Source organism: Protopterus annectens, chromosome 2.part0 (assembly GCF_019279795.1).
Source record: "Protopterus annectens isolate FY-2018-M chromosome 2.part0, PAN1.0, whole genome shotgun sequence".
Classification (NCBI taxonomy): Eukaryota; Metazoa; Chordata; order Ceratodontiformes; family Protopteridae; genus Protopterus; species Protopterus annectens.
The window spans coordinates 1,168,781,622-1,168,807,628 of NC_056728.1; the positions used below are offsets into that span (position 1 = coordinate 1,168,781,622).

Here is a 26,007-nt window from a genome sequence, read left to right on the forward strand (position 1 = left end):
GAATAGATTTACAAAACATCTGAGAAAATATTTGATTTTTGTCATAATGCAAGCATTCTCTTTTCCCCCAAAGTAGTGTAGCCTTGAACTTATCTATATAATTTAGTATGCGGTGTGCAGTGCAACTCCCAAGTGGGTGAAGGAGGAATTAGTGTCCTACAAGACGTGCTATTTTTTATATAAGCAACACTATGGGCCTGGTTCCAAAAGACTTACACTGACAGCAGGCTAACAGTGGGTATTTTGGAATCTGGCCCCTTGTGCAAGCCTGTTTATAGATAGTCTTTACACTGAAGTAGGTCACTTACACTGACAGTGTGTCTTTCGGAATCAGGGCAGGCTTACACTTACAGCAACTCTTTTGGTATCTGGCCCTTTATCATCCTCTGTTAGTGACACTGTAAATTCACACAGAAACTATCAACTGAATGTCTCAGATCAAGTAATTAACATAATTTTGGATGAGAGTACTTTCCATAGACTAAGACTTCATAGTGCTCACACGAAGCAGTCTAAAAAAGAAGACACAAAAGGCTAAGCAAAAGAAGTCAGTAACTCAGCAAACTATCATGACAACTACTATCAATACTTGAGTCACATCATGACTCAGATTACTTAATTATATCCTTTTTTTAAAGTTCATATGACTTAGCTACAATAATCACCTTGGCAGAGTTAATGGCAGCACCATAACCAGTGGAGAACCCACAGCCTATTAGGCACACTTTGTCGAGGGGTGCAGCACTATTAATCTTGGCAACTGAGATGTCAGTCACAACCGTGTATTCCGAGAAGGTACTGGTTCCCATGAAGTGGAAAATCTGCTTTCCTTTGCAGGTGAATCTAGTAGTCTTGTCAGGCATCAGGCCAAGGATTTGGTTATTAACACTGTATAAGAAAAACATAAACCAGAGATATATTGAATGTTTCATTAAAATACATAGCATGTCTAGAAAAAACAATATCGAACTTTAAATGCCACCATGGTCATCTGATTTCTTGGTTGCAGGCTATGGATATGAAATACATTGTATATAATTTTGTTTTCATGCGTGTTATATTCAAGTAACATTTCCTCTTCTGTATATTAGAGTGCTAATATTTGATTTGTCTATTTCTGGAGTTCTGTTTCTATTACATTTTTTTCAGGATGATAGATGTTTAAAACACCCTGCTGAAATACTCTAACTGTTAACTTACTTTTATTTTAGTGCATAGGCATTTTATATTAAAATAAAAATACATAAAAGCACATATTGTAGCAGCAGTAAAACAGATCTTTAGACGTTACTTGAAAAAGGTCTAAGAGGCATGCACCTCAGTTTTTTAGGCAGTCAGTTCCACAAGAGTGTTGTCTGGGAAAAAAGGAAAGGCAACCCCCAATACTGGAAGCATTTTGTGGGAGCTACTATCTGCCCATCATCAGCCAAGCATAGAGGGTAAGCCAGATATGGCGTTAAGCATGTTAACAACAATGCCTAGTATGTCAGCCTTCAGGCCACTATTAGGTAGCGCAGGACTAATATAATTCTGTGAGGAGGAACTAGTTAGGACTCCATCCATGGAGTTCTGTACATACGGAAAGTAGCCTAGTTAAACAATATTGGATTGGCCTGTGTGGAAAGAAACAAAGACATGCATGGCTATGGCAAAGTCCTCTTAAAGATGAGATATTCGATGTGAGCAATGTTTTTTATATGAAAACAGAAAGATTCATCACTTCTATCTTCTGATATTTGGGTGATAGGGCATCAGTTTACAAGTACATGCTGAAGACTCCCACTGTGGAGTCAAGCTGCATGAAACCCTGAACATTGACACTTGGAATGTTGAATACTGACATTACAGAATGTCCTAACTTTCTCCCCTTCAGGACCCATGCTAGTACTTGATCCTGTGTCTGGTGCTGTTCTGAGTTTCAATATTAGATGTTTTTTTGATATGACAATATTTGACATTCCGATGTTCGGTATAGGGTTTCTATTATTACTTAGCTCAACATTCTGAGTCTCAAGCATGTAATAGTATACCTAGTGAGTCATCTAAGAGTATGTTCACACCCCCAACCTGCTCATGAATTATAATATTCTTCAATAAGTATGTATGGAAGAGTCAGAGAGAGAGAGAGAAAGAGAGAGAGAGAGAGAGAGAGAGAGAAATAAAGATTGTGGAGAACCCGAGAGCTGCATGGACTGCCAGGGCCTTTATCTAGAGATGATTAAACATTAATGTATTGACCATCATCCAGTTAATGATGGCTTCCATCCAAGTAATATTTTATCATATCAAGTGTCATCATCTTACCCTAATAAAGAAGAGGTAAAGCTGGCAATAATCTTCACAAAACAATATTTATTTGCTTGGAAGTCTGACTGATCAAAAATAGTTTCTTTTCAATGGAGGCCCTGGATAAAAGCTCCAGACAAAAAGCCTAATCAACAATATAACAGTTTCAAAGCAATGTGTAAGAAAAACAAGAACATAACACAAATAACATATGCTTACAGTACTAGCTAAATTATTTAGTTAATATTGAATGAATATAGGAAAAACAGTGCACAATCAAAGTGCAGCTAGTATTGCAAACATATTATTGGATTTCCTATTTTTACAGTATACTGAGTAATATTATTTAGCACTTCCAGGTGCTATTAGAGAAACACTGAAAGATAAACTCATAACAAGGAAATAGCTAGGGAAGAATTTGTTAAAAGTAGTACCAACCATACCTCTCAATATTTTATCACAAGAAATATGGACAAAGCCTAAAATAATGAGGGACAAAGGCCCAAAAATAGGGACAAAATTTAAATACTGCTTTTATAAACTTAGAAAGTTGATAGAATAACATGATTTGTTTTAGTATGCATTTTCTGAAGGATTTGAAGTCTAAAACTCAAATGTATGTCATTATTTAGTGACTTCACTCATCAATGATTTGTCAAAAAACACAAAGACATACAAAAAATATAAGGCAAAAATCTGGACATTCTGCGAAAATCTGACCAGTTGAGAGCAATGTGATAGAGAACATACAGATTAACCAGCATTTATACAAGAACACATTCATAAATCACTGAAAATTAGTTTAAGAGAGTTTTAAAACTGTTTAAATAATTTTTTCTTGATGAAAGTAGAGATGGAATTCCAAGTCTTTGAAACAGAGTTAGAGAAGAGAGATATTCCAGATACATTGTATGATCTGGATACGGAGAGTAGAAGTTTGTTCATGGAGCACTGAGGCCTGTTGGAAGAATATGGTTGATAATATTAAGTAGCAATAGGCAATTTTGAGGATTATGCGTTATATTATGCATTGTAGCCAGTTCAGTGAGCGATAAGTAATGTGGCAATTCTACCTAGATGTTTCAAGGCTAGGCAGTGATGGGATTTTGATATGTGATTTGAATCAAAATCCAGCTATTTTATTATGGTATTGCTCCATATGGGACTGGACCCGGTGATGCAAGTTTATAAAAATTGGGGCACTTATAACAGCGATGAAACCGGCAAATTGAGGCTATTGATTTTTGGCATTGTTTGTTAGAAACTGTTGCTTCTGTACAGGAGACCATATTTTACTGTTGTGCTTGATCCTACTTGTACACATACCTCTGAACCTCTCAGTGCAAGAAATCTGGACAAAGCCAGAAAGAATGGGGGGGAATCCAAAAATAGGTACAGAATTTAAATATTGCTCCTATAAACTTAGGAAGTTGCTAGAATAACAGGTTTTGCATTATTACATATTTTCAGAAGGATATAAAGGGTAGATTCAGCTATGGGTTTTTCTAATCATATCAACCAATTGGCTAATGATAGTTATAGAACTATAGGTTGTATAAAAATATTTATAAAGTCTAGGAAATCAAACATAATGAAGTCATTGTACATTAGACCCAAACTTGAGTATGGAATAACAATATGGAAACCCTATAGGAAAACAAGCATGAATGAACTGGAAAGAGTACAGCGGAAATATACTAAGGGCATCCATGGATGTGAAAATCTAAGTTATTATGAAAGACTAAAATATCTGAACTTGTACAGTGTCTCTTACAGATATCTAAGAGATCTTATTCAGGTATATAGGGCATTTAGGGACAACTACCTCTGGGAATGTTTGGGGTTATCAAAAAGTACTAGAGAATCATCAGATAACCTATGTAGAGGATTCTATAGGAATGAGAAGTGTACTAATTGGTTCTCTGACAGAGTAGCTGATGCTTGGAACAGACTACCAAATTACATTAAAACAAGTACTAGTTTAGATATTTTTAAGAACAGCCTGGACATTTATTATGGGAACAAGTGTTTTGGTATATTAGCAAGCTAGAAGGGCATTAATGCCCGTGCTTGAAACATTTGTATGTATAAAGTATGAAACTGAAATGTCTGTCATTATATAGTGATATTTAATGACTTCAGTCTTCAATGACTTGCAAGAAAACCACAAATTTTATGAGGAACAGACCAAAAATCTGAAGCAAAAATCTGGACATTCTGCGAAAATCTGTACAGTTGAGAGATATGCTTGCACATGTTACTCAAATTTTAGATTATTGTCATTGGTGACACTCAGTAATTTAGTATGGGTGACATGTTCTAGTTTTATGTTGTTGGATATGGGGATACAGAAAAAGGATTTTACATTGTTAAGTGATCTAAGCGTGAAAACAGTATTATAATTATCTTTAACATTTTAATAGAGACGTGAGATTTCTCATCAAAGCTCAGTTCAAGAGATTGTGGCTTGTATTATGTTTTGGAGGTCTGGCACTGTATCAGCAGACCACATGAGAATATTATCATTTGCATATTGAATCACAGTTGCATCCTTTGCTGCTGCCTGCAAGCCTTTTATAAATATGTTAAGCAGCAATGGACCAAGAATAGATTGTTGAGGAAACTCAAGGTAAATAGGTGAAAATAGGGAGTAATCTTTACGACTTGCTGTTGCCTGTGACCTGTTTGATAGATAGCTATAGAACGAGGAAAGGAAGAGTGGTTAAGACCAAATGAGGCCAACCTGAGTAGTAGTTTATGATGTAACACTGCACTAAAAGCTTTAGACAGATTAATTAAGAAGGTTAAGACTAAGTTGCCAATATTTCTTCAATACGTGAGTAGATTGACAAAACTGAGAAGAGCAGTAGTAGTATTATGGCTGGGCCTAATACCATGCTGTATTGGAGACAGACATGAATTTTCTGAAATATACTTCACAAGCTGCCTTGGATACATTTTTGATTGTTTTATAGGGCAGAGAATGGCAATGGGACAAAAGGTAGAGGACTCTGTGGATGTTCCACCTTAATGTAGAGGTATGATAACAGATTTTTTTTCAAATATCTGGGACATAACTTTCCTGTAATGATCTATTAAGTTAGAGATTGGGTAAGCCAGAATGTCTGCAGCTAGTTTACTCAGTGGAAAGGTTGTCAGTAACGAGAGAGGCTGGCTTTAGATAAAGATGTATTTTTTAACTGTGGCAGTTGGAAGGGGCTAAAATGAAGTGGGTTTTCTGTGGCTTGCTACAGGGATGGGTATTGGGAAAGTTCTAGATGAGGAATTCCTAAGGAGTGTGGGCCAGGGGAGTGGGAGATGGCTGAATGTGTTGATCAAGTTTCAGACGGTTGTGTATGAAGAACCAGAGCAATTACAGATTGTTGTGTCCGAGTCTTAGAGAGTGGCACACAACTCTTAAACTGTTAGCACAATAATTCTGGACAAAGCTAACAATAATGGGGAACAAAGGCCCAAAATCAGCTACTGATTTTTTAATATTGCTCCTATAAACTCAGAAAGTTGCTAAAATAACAGCTTTTGCATTAGCGTGCATTTTCTAAAGAATATGAAGACTGAACCTCAAATGTCTGCCATTATTTAATGACATCAATACTCAATGATTTGCCAGAATGCCACAAATTTTATGATGGACAAAATGAAAATATAAGGCAAACATTTGAGCATTCTGAAAATTTCTGGACAGTTGAGAGATATAGATTGGAGTAATAGACTTGTTTGTCTGCCTTAATACTTGGCTTTGTTACATAGTTGTCTGAACTACAGACGGCTTGATTTTTTTTTTTTTTTTTGCCATGTATAACAGTCTTTGTTCTTTTTCCTTAATGAGTTGTTTGCTGGCTCTGGATAGCCAAAGGCAGAACTGAATTTTACCTTTTTGTGTCTAAGTATTTGTAGATTTACTATATTAAGAAAGGTATTGCTGAAATGTGCTATAACACTGTCAAGAGGCATTGTTTTTAATATATTCTAGTTACGGTGTCTCGGAGTGGCAATGAAGTTATCCTTATTTATCTTGGAGCAATTATGCATGAGACTGAAATGATGATGGTTTGTGGTGTTCAGTTGGAAACTTTTTATGAAGGATTCTAGTTGGTCATTCTGAGAGTCAGATAGTGTACTAGCAGAGATTATTTTGCTCAGCACAGATGTCAGAGCCCACTTGGAGTGAAGCTCTGTTAGAGGAAGAATTATACTTATTTGGAGAACTTATGAGTTGTGTAAAATTATACGTTGATGACATTTGTAAGTGGTTTTGTATTGATAGATAGCCAGTCAATATTCAGGCCTCCTACAATAATGGTTTTCTGGTGGATAATAGTTGATATTCAGTATAAAATATCTCTCAAAGTTACCTGGGGGATGTAGATGACTTTAGTGCAGACAGCTTTATAGTCAATAATGTTTAGGAGTGTGATGAGCAGTTAAACATTATTGTAGAAATGGGAATAAGGGAATACAGGGAGGGTTCCATTCTGTTGGGTGGATTATTGCTAGACTGATTTTTTTTGTTATGAAATCTGTCTAGTCAAAGGATAGCATAGCCAGGGGAATGACTACCATAAGAATAATGACATGCAAAGAAGAATAAAGAATAAAAATGAGCAATTATAAATGAAACTGCTATATGGTATCCTTTGGGGGGGGGGGTGCTGCTGACTGTAGCCTGTTTGCAGCAGATAGCCAGGAAAACAAAACAACCAGTAAGTAATTAATAAAGTGAAATGTTTTAGGAAGCAGGTGCTTTAGGAATTCTGCTATTTTGGTTTTCATCTCCTAATATTGAACTTCTTGTTTGTATATATAAGTCTGCCAGGTATTTCCATAATCAATGCAACATGACTACCACTGATCCCATTAGAAATTAACATCATCACATAGATACCTTTAACCAATATGGATAAAAATATCATTCAATGTAAAGCACACATTTTTGACTAAACTTTATGTTCCTCAGCATAGTTTTATGTTATTCAAATATATTTTAGAGATCAGTGGCTAATCCTTATACATTTGAAATTACTTTAGAGTACAATAGCATTAAGTAGGCTTCATCCATGGGAGTTGCAAGATATGAGGGCTCGGGAGCTTGGGAACAAGCTTCATTGGTAAGTAAGATGTTCAACTGTATGGTCAGTATATATCAGCAATGCAAAACAGTGCAAGAATAACTATATACTGACCAAACCAGTAATCATCAATACATTGTACAGCTTATTGGTGCTCTCCTAGCATTTTAGGTTAATTTGCATAATGAGAGGAAGGAGCAGTAACTATGGAAACATGCAAAGCGAATACATGTCTGCATAGGGCAAGTCATTGTCATCTATTTCGCTGAAGTCTAGTCAGCTGTAGTGAATAGACTGAATGGGCTAATTTCAAAAAAAGTTCTTATGGGGTTAAGCCTCCATACCATATGCAAAGGGATATTTGCCTGCACCGTACAAACAAGACAACCAGTTCCAGTATAGCAAACCTCAGGATCAGTTAGAGCTTACTTTGAAGTCTGGTCTTCTGGTTTATTTATCTCAGTGAAAATGGGCTTCAAACGGTTAGTGAGAATGTGAATGTATACTATATGTAGCACTTTTCTAGATAGAATCAGAAGACATCATTTGCATGGGTATAATCGTAAGGCCAGAATGGGAGAAGTCATGGGGTAAGGTCAACAAAATATGGTGCTTCACGAAGAAGCATGGTATGACTTCACATTAAGGTGGCTACATAGGATTATAGAATCACAGGATTAACATGACAACTGAACTTGAAGGCCATTTCTCATTGTCAGTACCCACCCTTAGACCTTGCCTCTCATTTAAAGGAGGCCCAGGCCAGGCCGGTCATACTAGGAATGAATTTGTGAACACCCATCCAGTTATCCAGTTTCTTTTTAAAGTAAGATAGCATATCACACTGCCTAACTTGGACAGAAAGTTTGCTCCAGAGGAGGGGTAGGCACTACATGACAAATCTATCCGTCATGTTTCACTAATTTATTTACTGGACTACAGTTTGATCTCTGGCCCTAATGTTATCTGGTTTCTTTGATGTATTGATGTCAGAGTTCTTGGCCTACTGGATCTTTTATTGCCCTATAAATAAGACAAATGTCACCCATAAGGAGGCTGTATGAAACTAAGTGTAGGGATAAAGCTTCCAGTATTTCTTTTAGGCTTCTGATCTTTTTAGTTACAAACTTCTGGGGCTTATCTTTGATCTACATAGTATGGTACATCAGAAAGGGGGCCTTGTACTCCATGATGGGTCAAATCAATGTAGAGTACAAGGAGGTGAGGGCTTCTGCTGATATGGAAGAAATACCTTTTGCTATGACATGTGCAAGGTAAAAGGATTTGTTAGCCATTGTTTCAAGGTGATGGCCATAAGTAAGAGAGATGCCCACCCATGTGCCCTGGTCTTTAACGACCTTTTCATTTTTGAAGTTGTGTGCTATCTATGCTATATGTTGGATCAAGAAAGTGCATAACAAATTCTACATTGTTGCACTTTTTGGGATTGACCTGGAGCCCCTATTTAGTACACCTGCTACTGACAAGTATGAGCACCTGGTGGAATGCATGTATGTCAGAGGGGGACTTGACAAAAATTTCTAGCTTGAAATCATCTGCAAACTTTGTTAATCAAAGATCCTTGTTTAAGAAATGGAGATCTGAGAAGCAGGTGTTGAATAGTAGAGGTCTCAGCACAGATTCTGCAGTAGTCACTTTCATGCTCCCAGAAGATGCACCATCTACTCTTACCATGTGAGTCTTGTCTATAAGCCAGATGGCTATCTAACAAATCACATACTAATCAATTTGGAATTCCTTCATCTTGCTTATTACATTTGTATGTAGTATTATACTGAATACCTTGGGAAGTTCAAGGTACACTGTGTGGACAGCATGTCCATAATCTGCAGCATGAGTAAGCCTCTCAAAGAAGTTCACAACATTTAGTAGGCAGGATCTACTCTTGACAAAGCCAAATTGCTGTGGGTCAAGTATGATAAGATTTTTGATATCACATTTAATTAGATCAGTTATGATATGTTCCATGGCTTTGTATGTAAGTCTCATTAGACTGATGGGTCTGTAATTGCTGGTGTCTGCGGAGGGCCACCCTTGGGGACTGCATCACAACAGCTGTACATCAGTCCAGTGGGACAAAGCCATTTTCTATGTACAGGCTGATGAAGTTGAAAAGTGGGCTATCCAATGCTTGTTTAGAGCTAATAATTAGACAACTGGGTATGTTGTTAGGCCCCAAGGATGAGATAGTTGTTGTTTGGAGAGTACCTTCATTACATGCTCTTTTGTGATGGTTGCTGGTTTGATTCCATCAGGGATAAGTGGGTTTAGAACAGACATTTCCGAGGTAAAATTAACACTAAATTTATTTTACAGTATGTTGGCAATATCCATTGGATCAGAGTAGTTACTGCTATTATGAATATGTTTGTTGCAATTTTGATTGTTATTTTATATTTTTCTAATAAAACTAAAGAAGGACTAGTAGTTGTTTTAGGCTTCTGTAGTTTTAGTTCATGGGATGCCTTAATTTTCCTTATGTCATTTTTTTAGTTTCTTATCTCACTGTTTGACGTTCTCCTTAATTTGGGTGTCATTTGTTCTACTATGTAGATTTAGGAGTTTAATTTATTACTTAGTTTAACAATGGTTTACTTTTAGATCTTCCATTTGCTTGGATCTAGTTGGGACTTCCAATTTAATACACTTGCCTAGGTGCAAGTAGTACTTTGCGGCATTACTCTTTGCAGTAGCAACATTCTGGATAATACTATTATACCTGAATTTAGGGACTTCATCACAGAATTGTAGGAGATTTGTACATTTGAAGTGTTTGAATTCTGGGATATTTGTTTTTGATAGTTTGAAGATAATGATGGAGAAGGTTACTAGTTTGTGGTCTGATCTGACCAGTGAGGGGGATACATTGGAGATGATTCATACACATGCTAAGTTCATTAATGCCAGGTCAAGTGTATTCTTTTTCTTTTATCAAATATTCTTATTAAAATAAGAAAATTATAATTTTAACAATAATATGAACATCGTGGATACAATTTTTGAACATAAGAGAACAATGAAAAAGACACTAAACAACGATATACACTATTTGCAGAGGCCCAAAATTGATAAAATTATAAAACAATAGCAAAGGTTTGCATAAGAAATATCCGATAATTCAGAAAGAGTTAGAGTCTTTATGAAAAGTTTCAACGAGAAAAGAAACCTTTATCCAAGGATCATTAACATTTCTTAGATTTATTCTCGCTTCTTTCATTTTGGTTTCTCTGGAAATCACTTCTTCAAGGAGGGTCAGAAAATCTTCCATAGCTGGAGAGGTGGTGGACTTCCATTTTCTTGTTATACACTTTCTAGCAATCTCTAGTATTGTCTATAAAAGGTATTTGTTGACATTGCTCATTACAAAGCCTTCATTTACATTAAAGAATAGTATTCATTTAGTCAGAGAAAAATTACCTGTAAATAATGCTTTAAAAAAACTTCAATATTATACCAAAACTGTTTCAAACAGGCACATTCATAAATAATGTGGATCCAATCTACTTTACATGGGGAATAATATCTCCAACAAATAAAGTTGTCAGTTTTATTAAATTTTGCAACCCTCTCAGGAGTTAAAAAGATTCTATGCAGGAACTTTCATGTAAAAATACTCCAATACTGTTCCCAAGATGTTAATTTTAAAGAAGATAATAAGTTGAATTTCTCGGGTATAGTTGAGAGAGAAATTGGTTATTGAGTTCCAATGTTTATTTGTTAGTGTAGTTTTATATCCTATTAGTACACCATACAGTTTAGAAATTATATTGTTAAAGTTAAAATTATTGTACAATAATTCAAATATATAACAAATTAAAAGTGGTTGGTCTTAATAGGAAGAATTACTAAGAATTCTACTTAGATCCTTTGAATAATTCACTATACTTTGCAATAGTAACCAGTCTTGTGTCTGTAGATTAAATTCCTTAACAATGTGTTGCACAGTTAAAACTTCTAATGTCTCTTATGCAGTGGTTCCCGCATACACATTTATTGTTCTCCCAGTCATTGAAAAGTTTACTATGTAACTTATCTGGAAATGTTTTTGCAATTTTGAAGGGAACAAGTAAATCAAACCAAATTTTAATATCTGCATTGGAGTTTACTATCTTTTTCTGAAGTTAGTAAAAGTGTTGTTTATGATATCAAATTCTGTAGGTTTTGCAACATTGTATTGTATGGAGTGGCAAATAAAATGCCATTGTTTATTAGAAGATTCACTAATAAAAACTTTTGATAATAATGTATTTCCATTTAAAAATATAAATACGTGGAAAGACTTCCAGTTAGAAATATAATTTGGGTTTACCCAACTTATGACATCTTTAAGCACTGAGGCTCTTATGCAAGCTACTATATCTGGGAATTTTATGCCGCCTTTATTCCAAGATCTAATGTGATGGATATAAGCTATTCTGTTTAATAAAATTCTATTTAAATCTCTTGTAAATGTATTTCCATGAGGTGTGCCAAGGGCTAATACTATGTAGAGAATCATTGGCAAAAGGACCATTTTTATTAATTGCAACCTATCTTCAAAAGAGAAGAATATGTTATTCCACTTACTTATGTGGTTATTTACTAAAGCTAACATGTTTTTATAATTGGTTCCCCTTGTCACTTCAATAGTGTTGTTCAGGGTTATACCTAAGTAGTTTAATGAATGTACCTGCTCTCCAATAAAGTTTTGGCTACCAGGATGAGATCTTGCTTGGTTATTTAACATAATATGATTAGATTTTTGCTTATTGAAATTATGTCCTGAAATTCCTTGAAAATGATTTATAACTAAGTCCAGTTCTTGCAATTCAGACTCTGAGTTGGATAGGGTGAGTGAAACTTCATCTGCAAAAAGAGTTATTTTGGAGTTATAATTGTTATAAACATTAATATCCTTCATCTTTTTATTATTTCTTATTAAAGAGGCAGAAAAGCTTCTATATCAAAAGCAAATAGGATGCTTGCTTAGTCCCTTTAGTTATTGGTATGGACTCAGACACAAAAGGACCTAGTTTAACATAAGCAAGTTATCTTTGTAAACAGCTTTTATCATAGAAATAAATTATGGTGGAAATTCTAATGTGTTTAATATTCCAAAAAGATAGTCCCAATTGATAGAGTCGAAAGCTTTTTCTATGTCTAAGCTGACTAAAAGGGTTTCTTCACCCTGCCTATTTAGATATTCAGTAAGTGCTAGTATTCTTTTAATATTATCATGTATGTGTCTTTTATGTATAAAACCTGTTTGATCATAATTTATCATTTTCATAAGTGGGACCTTCACTCGATCAACAAGTATGGACATAAAGATTTTATAATCATTATTTAATAGGGAAATTGGCTTGTACGATTTACAGAATTGTGGTTCTTTATTAGTTTTGAGAATGGGAGTGATTAAAGAATACTTTCAGGATGGCAGTATCAAATTTTCAGACTGTTAAAGCTTTATGCAGAAGAGAAATAGTAGCTGTGGGAAATAGTTTGTGCATTTCTATTATATTACCATCTGTGTCGGGGGCCTTATTAGGTTTAAAACATTTAATTTTATCTTTTATTTCGTTTAGAGTTAATTGTTTTTCCAAGTTTGCTTTAAGTTCATCAGGGATTCTCTCAAGTTTTATTGTAGCCAACTCCTCATCTAGGTTATTATACGATATTATTTGATTTAGAGTGAATCTTGGCTCTAACTGCCAAAATATGCATGTGCTTTAGAGTTAGTGCATATGAATTTAATTTCATCTTCTCTAGAGTTAAATTTGTTCTGTGCACCAACATATTTTAGTACTTTTTATTTAGTTAATCTAATTCTTTTTTATCAACTGGTGATAAGTGTGTGGATTTTGATTTAAAAGTTGAAATTTGGCTTTGCAGACTTTGCATCTCAGATTCATATTCCTTTAATTTATTCTTGTACCAGGTGACAGTTCTACCATAAATAAAGGCCTTTAAAACATCCCATATCATTATTATATTAGCAGCAGAACTAGTGTTTACTTCTTGAAATTAATTTAATTCCACTAATAACTAAGGTTTGAAATCTTTAATTTTGGTGATATATGTAGGAATTCTAGGTATAGAAATTAATTTAGCAAAATCTAGCTGTATTTCAAGTTTGAGAAAATCATGATTGGAAATTGGGCAAGGAATTATACAGAAAAATGAAAGTTTTAGCTTTAAATCATTAGAAACTAATATTCTATCAATGTTAGTTTGGGTTTTGAACCTGTTATCGATATAAGAAAATTTCAGAGCCTGATTATGTTTAGAGTTAAAAGTATCATATAAATTAAGGGAAACGATCCATTTCTTAAACAGCTTTGCAGTGGATGTTAGCCTCAGTGGTCTGTTGTTAGTAGTGTCAAGATTTTCTAAAATACAATTGAAGTCCCCCCAGTATAACATTGCCTTTATAAGTATTTGTAATAAAATCCAGATGACGTCTTGCAGTCTAGGTTTATCGCTTACAGTTCATTACTAGAAGATCATTACTTGCCAATCTGAGGATGTGGCAGTGGGAGGATCATGAACATAATCAGTGCCCTACTTTATTAATAACAAGAGATTCAGCTCATCTAGCTGCTTGTTTCCCAAGTTACAACCTTTGTATCTACCTGCAAAGTACTTTGAAAAGCAGGGTAAGCTTGGCAGCATGGTGGTTCAGTGTTAATATATCTGCTTCACCCCTGCTGGGTATCAGGTTATGTCCTGATATCTGGCCACTGTCTGTGTGAAGTTTACTTGTTTTTCCTATCTCTGTGCAGGTTTACTCCCTTGTTCTTTTACTTCCTAAAGCATATCGGTTTGAATTGTTCATATAAATTACATTTATTTATACTCTTGTGGCCTGGATTATCACTGATAAGGGACTGAAAACCTGTTTACTTGCACTGTTAACCAATACATTCATTTTAAAAATTGAAATAGCTATTGAACACATGCCATGGGAAGCACTCAGTAAAATAACATTGTGTGGTAATTTTGCATGGTGGTGAAGAAGGGAACACACACAATCAAATAGAAGATTGCAAACTAACTAACTAAATAAATAAATAAACTAAAAAATAGATATGTCCTTAATGTTGGAAACATTCATTTTTTTAATGCTGTTGTTTTCTGCTAGTCTTGAAGGATAAATAGACATTCTGGTACTTTGTGGAATTAGAGAACCTTCACTGCTGTGCATCATGGATGTCTATCCTGGCAAAACATTCTTTCCACTGCCTAGCTATTTGACTCACTAACCATTCAACTATACCAGCACCACAGATACACTTACAGCTGGTAGTAGGTCTTTTAGCCTGGAAGTAAGCATTCCTTAAGATATTGTCCATTTGCTAGCCAATTTCCATCACATAAGAAGGCTAGCCAACAAATGTGAAGGTGCAGAGGCAAATAATGACCCATTTAGTGATATGTATAACCCTAGGGAAGCAATATGAGGTATTATCCCCTAACATGTCCACTATACTAACTTAAAGGATAGTATACTTGGAAAATGGGAGTGGATATCAAAATATTTGACCATGAAACTGCTAAGAGAAGAAATAAAATTAGGTGGTCTTAAATTTAACTAGTACTTCCTCTTGTGACAAATCCAAAGAATGAATCCAGATGTTTACAATTCATGCCATTTCTTTTTTTTTTTCTTTTTGAAATACCACTGGGGTAATATCTTTCACAAAGTGTCAAGTTTTGAAACATAAACATCAATTACAGGCACATTTGTATTGAAACAAGTACAAGCATTCTATATAGATAAATATTCAAATATTTTGCCATTTGAATGGTGTATGTAAACAACAGAAATAATATTACAAGGCAGTGATGTATACAGATTTAAAATTCTAAAGTTTATTGCTGAACAATTGTTGATGTGGTGGTAAAATAAATCCATAGCTATATGAGCAATAAGTGAAGGAAACAGTGTGCATACAGAGCTGAGATGCAAGTTATAATGCATTGAACATCCATTATTTTTTGATATCCACATTATTTTATTCCCGACCATGGGAGTAGGGGCCTATGTCAGTACTCAGTGGGCATAAGGCAGAGAACCATTTCTGGATCACACACGCGCGCGCGCACACACACACACACACACACACACACACACACACACACACACACACACACACACACACACACACACAAACACACATGAACACACACACACACACACACACACACACACACACACACACACACACACACACACTCAGACACTCACACACCTCCTGACAATTTAGAGGTTCATCACTTCAGCTACCTGCATGACTTATGGATGTGTGAACATACTGTAGCATGTACTATAAACCCACAGAGATATTGAGTGGACATGTGTACTTCACACAGAAGACATTCCAGCCAGGAACTGACAGAAGGAGAATCAAGTACTGCAAAGGAGACCTCTAACAACTTCTCCATTCCATATTTCCTATTTAATATTACATTCAGCAATCTAAAAATAATAAAAGAAAATCAATATATAAAGGAGAAAATTGTTTCCAAAAATACGAGTCCTTGATGAATTATAAGACAAACTAATAACAAACATTAAGTTTTTTCTGCCACATTTCAATCACTTTTCAGAGAAGTGTCAAAAGTCTATATACTAAGACATAATACTTGCACAAATAACTTCCATACATTTGGAACAAAGTATTTTCTAATTAGCTATAGTTCAGATAGGACTTTTGAGAAAAAAATTAATTTCTTGACTAATCTGATTTTTAAAAGCTGAACAAAGAAACCAACTAAAATATCTAGGTATCTATGTAGATCCCTTAAATTTTTTATATACTCAATAACATGTGATGTAAAATGTTCCTTGAAACTATTATTTTGGTTTTCCTCATGTGCATGTTCAAGTAATTATTATTACTCCAGTTCTGAACAGATGAAAAAATATTTTAGTAACATATTTAGGGAAGCATCACTATCTGCTGACAAAAAAGTCTTCCCTGAAAGGTGTGCACCAAGGTATCAGGGGAATAAAGTTTTTATTTAATGCTGAAAGTTTTGGTCATTTTAGTTTTACAGAAAAGCTATTGTTATCTGCATTAAGGCAAACCACAGTCAAAGTAAGTATGTATGCTGGACATATCATCATTAACTATGGTGGACTACAAGTAATCTAATACCCATGCTTATAGCATCTCATTGCACGTGTTTTTGATTGCTTATATAATTAATTGTTCCTTTGCTTTCCTGTTTGAGTATCCATTATCCATAATGACTCCAGTGACAGAACCATGTAAAAAAGAAACATGTCTCTATTGTATCTATAAACAAAACAAGGGGTACATTTTTATACATAGCCTTATATACTTAATGGAAATACAATATGGCAGGATTCATTCCATATTTTTTCTAATGTCTTGCTGGGCAATGTACAAACATTTTCTGTCCCGAAAAAAGAAAGCAAGATATTTATAAATCAGTAGTTTAGCTAAAGTAATAATTAATACATAAAAAGGTAGGATGCTAATTATCTTTATTGTAGGATCTTTTTTTGGAAATGTGTTAATGTTAGTTGACTTTCATTTAGAATGGTAATTGATGATACGTTTGTTTAATGTTCTCTATTTCAAACAATTTCATTGTGATTATTCATTATAAGTGTGTGTGTGTGTGTGTGTGTGTGTGTGTGTGTGTGTGTGTGTGTGTGTGTGTGTGTGTGTGTGTGCATGTGCATGTGTGGGTGTGTGTCTGTGTGTGTATTTATGCATTATCTGAAATAATTTTCAATAAACCTGTAATTAAAAAATAACTTTTTTGATAGCTTGTAAGTACTGAGATAGTTTGGCATCATAGTTGAAAATTTAGAAACAAATTTACTTTATTGAGATTTTTTGAACAGTTAGGAAAAGTTTACCAGCACAAAAGAATCTCCTTACTATTTACAAAGTTCAAATGACCTTATTACCAGCTTTAATTATGATTTCCTAATTTAAAGAATTTGAATGTGTTGTTTATGAATTTCCAGTATGCCTGAACTTGATGTACTAGGCTAGCTGCCTTGGCAGGTCATTTTCAGCCTAGTCACTTTCCATAAAGAGTGAAAATCAAAGCCTGTATGTTGTGTATGTAAGGTGGACACCTTAACCATTACATTAACCCCTCTGTGTAAAATGTCTGCATCTCATGTACTACGGGCATTGCGTGAGGCTAAGAGATCAGTATAAGGAGCCTTTTGCGATAAGGTTCAATATGCATTTAAAGGGAATCATGAATTGGTCAGAATAATTTTGTTAAAAGGAATGTAACATAAAGAAGTGTGGTACATATCATTCCACAATTTATCACTTTTTAATTTGAGATCAGTCTTTTTCCAAAATGAAGAATTAAAAAAAATGGTTACTCCATTTGATTTTCAGAATTAAGGTGTACGTAGAAGAAACAGGTTTAGGAGAAACAATGCTTGTTTCACCAACAAATATTGTGAGTCTTACTCTGGGCAAGAGAAAAATCCTTACATTTAACTTTCTGGGTAGTACAAACAATATTTATATTTGCAGTAAACCCTCTATGCTGATTAAAAGATTTACAGATTTCTGTAGTGCTGGTATATGTTTAGATGGAAATTTGCCATTGCTAACATATTTAATATAAAAAAAAATCTGTTTTTTGTTTTGATTTTGCAGGTTACTGAGCATGACCTCTTAGGCCTCTTTTCAGTTATAACTGTATTACAGTCTAAGAATAGTACACAAATAACCAGTCATAAAAAGAGAGAGCTTTAATTAGGCTATATTTAACAGAATTTAAGCAAATACAAGATTGTTTACAAAAAAAGTAGAAAACATCACTAAGTACTGCACCAAATTTAGTTCAGCAGAGAGAAAACAGCTAAAAAATAATGTTAATGAGAAGTTCATCAAAACGAGTAAGTAAAACAATTGCATTACTTTGTTGTGCTAGTAGTTACCTAAGCTGACCAATGAAGGAGGTTAGATAAAGTAGCAGACAAGCACTGTTATGGCATGCATTCTAGATTGAAAAACCAAAATAGAAAAATGCCCTGGCAATACAGATAAAAGAAAAGTGAAGAGTGGCAGGAGTGATGGCTATTGATACAGAGGATGTAAGTGCTCCTGTGGGTCATTTAACAACAAAGAGGTGATGTAAAGACTTGCATTGTTTTCAAGTTAAGAAGCTTTTATAGTCATATACTGCTAAGATGATCCTTAAGTTAATTATAAGCTATCCAGTCTGTCTCATTTCCAATCAGGTTATAGCTCCTTACTTCACCTGCAGTCAAATGATGAATACAATTTTATGCAATCTGAAGAATTAGCAGGTTCCATGTGGATTTAAAACTTATGGCAGGTAGACATAATTCAGGAGTCATGAGAAGTACTTATCTGCCAGTTGCAAGCTGATCTTGATTGTTCAAAAGTTGGTTATGCTATTGCAGAAATATAACATAGCATCATTAAGCCAGACTAACTGGGATTTTTACAGTTGCACCTTTTCCAATATATAGCTATCTGACCTGGTGAGGATCCATTAATTCTTTACCTGAACTTATGTGTTAGAGGCTCCAAATATAACTGCATTTGTGCTACTGAGATTTGTTTTAAGTTTCCTCAGTCCAAACTATGACAGAGCTGAGCTAGTGCAGAAGCTAATGAACTGTAGATAACGTTACAGGAATCACCTGATTTTCAGATAGCAGTGTCACAAGCATATTGTACAATATGTCCACATTTGCATTACACAGATCATCTGTCAGAAAAAAAAAAGATGAGCTGTATTTGTTAGAGTAATTCTGTTGTAAATTGCTGAAAGATAAAGCATAGAATAAAAAGTTTGCTTGAATATACATATAGAGTTTAGCAATATAAAATGGGCATTCATACTATATGTATAACAGACAGGCTTCTCTTCTTCACAACATCAGAAAAAAGCCTAAAAAAGCAATTTTGGAAAGCAAGTTTAACAGAAGTTTCCTTTCAGGCTTCTGATTGCATGCATTCTCACATCAGCAGAAATGCTTACAAGTAAATCACAAAAGAACAGTAGGAAAGTCTATTTCCCACAGAAGCCAAAAAAGATACCAAGAGGAAAAAACAAAATCTATGTGCATGACTAGAACTGTATATAAGAACTGTATTAATTCAGCTATGTGAGAGGTATTATGTAGAAACTTAGGTTTCGAGGTAACTGGAAAATGGAAAGTCATCATCATTCACATCTGTAATGAAGAATAACTTTGTAAATATATGATACAGACTGACAGAAGAGTACGTGTTGTTTGTTATAAAAATAAGTTATTTATTTGTAACCATGCTTATAGTAGCTGCACAATATATTTCTTTATCAGTATGCAATTTGGAAGGTTTTGTGCTTTAAATAGACCACAGTTGCAGTCATGCAAAACTCTGTGTCTCTGATTCAGCAGTAAACAGCCAGCAAGACTTTGTGTCTTAAGAAGACTAAGTCCAGTCCAGCAAATTCCAGCACAGCATAGAAGCAGCACATACGTAAAATAAATTTTTCAATGGTGACCCCAATGTTCCTAGCCTGTATTTGAACACAGGGGGAGTGAGTAATGCCTTGTATAAGGTCACTCCTGTAAAAGCACAGTAACTAACGTTTATGTGAAGTACTTCAGTTTTCTACAGTTTGTAGCAATACAGTTTCTCAGACGTCTGAATCTGGAGTGAGACTGCAGTGCAGGAAGGTGAGCAGTGCCATAAATTCTCCAAAAAAGGTACAAAACAAAGTTGCAAAACTGAAGCTGCCAGTTTTGTTGTACCAACTTCACAAGTGACTATAGAGACTTTTCAACCATCTACAGTAAAGCAGCTGGGCCATCTGCCTCTCTGTTGACTGGTAAGAAAATGTTTCTGTGTTACATACAGTATGAATGCCATAGAGGTAATAATAATAACAGAATGAAGTGTTGTATATACAGCATATTAGCAAATGTAAAACTTTATTAGGGCAAGTTGATAGTAAGGCATTATGCAAATGGATTACAATATTTGACTGGTATCTGAAACAAAATCATGTGTGGTATAAAAAATGTTTATTGTGTGCACAATGTCATAAAAATACAGTGCATGCCATTATTCAAAGGTTAGACTGTACAGACAAAAATTTTAATGGTAAAGAACCAGGAGAAGTTAATATGCTGACATTATATTCAGATGTTAGACAGTTATGTTCTGTCACCAGATGTGAAAGGTTTATTTCAGAGTTGCAACAACAGTCAAATCAATTACTGACAGAACCTCTTGTACATTTTGTTACAAAAGAATATAATAAACTCCTAAAAAACAGACACTGAGTTCAGGAAGCTTAGACAAGTTATACATACATCTTTTCAAAAGTGCATAGGGGTTTTAGCTTCAGCAGAACAGGTTACTGAAGACCATGCAACATTTCAGGAAACAAGAGCAGTTACAGGATAAAGAAAATAAATTAGCTGTGCTTAAGAAAACATTGCAGAAGAGCAGGAAACTACAGCTAATCTGTACAAAAAAAGATATATTTTATAATATATTTGTGTTTTGAAAATGGTTAAGCATACATGGTAGGATGGTAGGATCTGATGTCTGGACAAATCATTCTCAAATGTTAAAACTTCCATTCAGTTAAAGCAAGACATTTATCAGTATTACAGTAAAGAAGAGCAAATAACTGCCATTCTCATAGCTTAGTCAAAAGGTACACAAAACAGTTCTAGTGTATAAAAATCAAATAAAAATAGTTAATAACAGTAACAATTTAAAGTCACAAGACTGACCTGCTTGTATAAAGATTTAAAGTCACAAGACTGATATGCATGTATTTTCTTTTCATCTAAAGTACATATGTTACAATGCACAAGAATAACAGGCAGACAACAGCAAATATAAATAATGTAAATATAAATGTGTTAGTTAAGCTAATATCTATTTGTTTTTTACATTTTTTTATAACTGTATACTAACAACACACCAAACAGTTAAAGTTCTGAATTTTAAAAAGAAATAAAATCACAGATGGTATTTGTCAAACAGTTTTTGTAAAATTAATGGCAGGGCAGTTAAATAAATAAAAAAAATACTGAAATCCATGTAAGCTAATTGTAAAATAATGTCTATTTATGTAGTATAAATGAATAGTTATGCAAATCACAAATACTTATTATATTTCTAAATATTTTACAACTACATTCTAATATCAAACTGTAAGTGGATTAACAGATGATTAAAGGAAAATGCTAAAAGAGTTAACTATGGTCTACAGAGTCTGAAATGTGAGCTCAAACCTTCCCAGACTGGATAAATAGTTACAGGAAATATTGAGCAGATAAAGTAAAACACAAGACTGATTGCCAGACAAGTGGCTTGAGTTTTTCTAAAGCATTACTGTTATTAAAACATAATTGTTAAAATGTTCACATGTAACACTGTTTCATAATTGTAATAAAACATCACAATTGTGCATGCATGTTACTGATGATCTGTTTGCAGGTAAATGTTAAAAGTAAAAAAAAATTGGTTACATCAAGTATAGCCAGCAAATGGGCCATAATATACATACAGTTCAAATAAATTATGCAGGAGGGTATAAATAACTACTAGTAGGTAAACAGAAAAAGCTTTATAAAAAAATGATCAAATCAGACAAAGTTCCATAGTTTATTAATCTAATAAAGCATATAAACAATAGTGCAATACTACAGGGGGAGGAGTACTTTCTCAGTTTTACACTGACTGTGTAAGCAGTATATATTGCAAAAGGGTCTAAAATAAAGCTACAGAAAGAAATAATATATCATTCCTTCTTGACAATACTCTTTTAGGGGGGAGGGGAAAACAGGTATTAGTGCATTAGAAATACTGGATTAAACCTCACAGGATATATTATTATTGTATCGTTTAGTATTAAATTGTATTTACAACCTGTTAAACTGTAAAGCTATACAAGAGATGGCTTAAACTGTATAGCTATACAAGAGATGGCTTAAAATTGCTTTATTAAAGCTATACGAGAGAGAGAGAGAGAGAGTAAAAATATGTGAAAAAATTTGCAAGACTGGTCACTATTTTTAATATGTTTTTGGCAAGACAGTGTTGGTATGCAAAAAGCATAAATGTTTCTAATTGTTGGGTATGTAGTTGCTTTTGGTGGCAATTCCACTAAATACTCCTAAAGCGACATAAATATTTTCCAAGATTTTGCTTGATGTTAATGTTACTAAATTTGTAAATTATACTAAATGTACCTTACAGTCTTTGTATGTACAAATACAGAAGAATTGTATCTAAACTATGTAATGTGGAACTTTTCTCCCCGGGCCTCCACTGAAAACGGGCTCCCTAAGCCCAGTGGACCTCCCCGGTCATCAAACTGGAAATAAGTAAATAAAATAAATAAATAATTCAATACAAATGAAATTAATGGCTAGCAACGAATATGTCTGAAAAACCATGTTTAAAAAAAATGGGTCCAAGATACCTACTAGACTGAAATGCATGAATAGCAAACAGTCTGTGTAAATACATACTGTACAGGATACATTGTAATAAGTTCAAAAGTAATTTGTCAAGTTGTAATATTATCACTGGTTTTAAGTTGGAGTCTTATTATTAGTTTTTGCATCATCATTTTGTCTGTATTGGTTACCCCAGCTAGAAAAAATACATATATCAAAATATTGTATTCATACAGCTAATGGACTAATATGTAAACAGTATTTTTCAGTGTATACTTCACTGTCAATTAAAGTTTATGGGCAGTTCAGATATATGACCAAAATGTTATGGTTAAATTACATTGAAACTGTATATTTTCAGCAGTGTATAAATGCTTGCAGTAGCACATAGTTCTTCTCTCTTACAGATATTAGTCTATTTCTAATCTTTTGATACAAAATGATTAATAAAAGTAAAAAGTTAATTCAACAGTTGCAAAGAGTTAATGGAACAGTTTTAAGTCATAAATTAAATTCTGTGATTGCAAAAGAATAAATCAATCAAGTTAAAAATAAAACTAAAGCAGATACAGCTCATAACTAATGGAATATTTTCACAGAATGGTCTGTAAAAGAAAAAGTTGTTAGATACATTCAGTTTTGGTAGTAATACTTAATATCATTGTATTAACTATGTAAAATTGCATTTTGACTTGTTGTATCAAAAAAAAGACTAAAGATTTTGTTTCCTAATGTGTTTCCTATAAAAATAAGAGAAGGAATTGTTAGAGTAATTCTGTTGTAAATATGCTGAAAGATAAAGCATAGAATAAAAAGTTTGCTTGAATATATGTATAGAGTTTAGCAATGCAAAATGGGCATTCATACTATATGTATAACAGACAGGCTTTTCTTCTTCACAGCATCAGAAAAAAAGCCTAAAAAGCAATTTTGGAAAGCAAGTGCCAACATTTCAGTAGGGAGGCTGTATAATATATGCTCACATGTAAAAACTCATAATATCAGATCAAAACATTTGAAAATCCAAAATACTTCAAAATCATTTTATCTAGACTGACAGTCATTTAAAACTGTTTAAAATACAGCAGTTCACGTATTTTCTGTTGTATTCCTTTCTTGACATGGTTCCACTTTTCATAACTTGTATTTTTGCCCAGACCCTAATCATAAATGTAACCTTACACATAACCTTAATCCTAATCTTAAACTTAACCTAAATGTGATCATAACCCTGACTGCAACAGAACCAAATTCCAATCTTGGGTTCATCTTAATCCTCATCTCTAACCTTAAAGTCACTAAACAATCTTGCAGCATATTGTTGTTTGACCAAATGACGGTCTATTCAGTACAACAGTCACACAGATGAAATGTTACCTCAGTGCAAGACTTGACGAAATGGCCTGTGATCAAAAGGACTCTATCAGGCTGCTTACAAATGCACAGCACGTGAAAAAGTAAAATGCTACCTAGAAAAGCATACATATCATGCTGCTATCTTGGTATGCTTCCCAAGATATTACAGAAAGAAGGTATGGATCACTGATGTTACCCGTTTAACATTTGAAAATGAGGCAGGAATACGTGATGATTACCTAGGCCAAATCCAGTATTTTATAATTAACCTGAGCATAGCCTAATAACCTGAAGAGACTTTTGATATGAATCCATACCAGAAATCAGCATCTGTGCTCAATGTGATAATCTACAATAACTATTCAATTATTGTTAGGATTGATTTCTTTCTTTATTCATTCTGTAGAACAGTATGCTATGCTTTGTTGTATGTACCTTATCAGCCTCTGTAGTTAAAGGAAGTTTCCAGGTCGGGGGTCAGTATTAACCTAAATGTACTGAGCATGTGTTACAAGTAAGATGTAGAATGTGCATGCAGAAGCAGCTATGTCGGGTGTACAATAAACCATCTCTTAAACTGCCATCATGTCTCCACTCGTCATTTAGCATGGTTTCAGAACCTGGATTCAAAATCATTTAAGTCTCACAAAGTGTAACAAAGTCTTAAAAGCTGTTTCAGTCTTTTAAAGTACAATAAAATGTCTGAAGTTCTATGAATCTCTTCAAACTGCAATGAATGTATGCAGTAAGTCACATAAGCCTCTCCATGGTGCAATGAATGTCAAAAGTGCTACAGGTACTTGCGTTTACTTTTACCTAATATCAAACAAAATTTGCAAACCAAAAAGTGTATAAGGTGTTCGCATTTACTTTAATGACATGTCAAACAAATTTTACAGATCCGAACCTTTGGTGTTTGATGGGAGTGTTGCAAAGAACTGCATGTGTTTGAACAAGAATATGATATTTTCATAGCGACTGCGCATTCTGATAAAGACTTTTGCACATGCGCATTTTTACTTCTCAATTTAGCTGGCTCAGAAGCCATTGAGCAAGAATGTTCTTTTGTATATGCACCTGCTGTTTATGTGGGAGAGGGAGAAAAATGCCTTATTATTAGACAAGCAGAAACGTGGGAAGATTCAGACTGTTTAAAACATAAATTAATGGAACTGTGTAACAGTCGAAACTCCCTATGTTAGCTAAAACTTCTATCATAAAAATGAATATTCTTCCAAAGCTCCTCTATCATCTCAATGCATCTCTCTCCCCCACTCCTAATCCCTTTTTTAACAGAGTGCATAAAGTCTTTGCGAAATTTATATGGCACCCTAAGTCTGTAAGAGTATCTTATCAAAGACTTATCTTCCCGAAAATCAAGGGTGACTTAGCTTTGCCCGATCTATGTTTGTATTATAGAATCATACATGCTAATAGGTTAATTACAATCGCCAATCATTAATCACATTCTGTCACTTGGACTCCCCTCTGGGTCAAAATGTGGTATAATCAAGCCTTAAATAATAATCTTAACCCAAAAGTTCTTCCTTTTTAAGCAAATCAAACCTCAAGAATCTGAAAATCCATCATTCCTTAAAAGCTATAATAAAAACTTTTCAAGAGTTATTCCAATCCCTTAATCAAGAGAATGCACTTCTCCTCTTCCAGCCCATCCATCTTAACCTGAATCTTAACCTGAACTACAATATGATCAGTTTGATTAACTACCCTCTAATCAGGGAATTCAATCTACGGGATATTCATAAGCACAGTCACCTATCCCTAAACAGATCTTTGAACCACTTTAAATTTACCTAAAAAATA

General features: G+C 34.1%; 1 protein-coding gene across 1 annotated transcript in view; it reads right to left on the reverse strand.

The window, feature by feature from the left end:
• The window catches only part of LOC122793403 (alcohol dehydrogenase class-3-like), a 279,913-nt gene that overhangs the window by 84,182 nt on the left and 169,724 nt on the right, over positions 1-26,007 (reverse strand). The window contains exon 5 of the mRNA XM_044061378.1: positions 666-888. Coding sequence (XP_043917313.1) covers positions 666-888 — 223 coding nt within the window. The remainder of the gene's footprint in view (positions 1-665; positions 889-26,007) is intronic.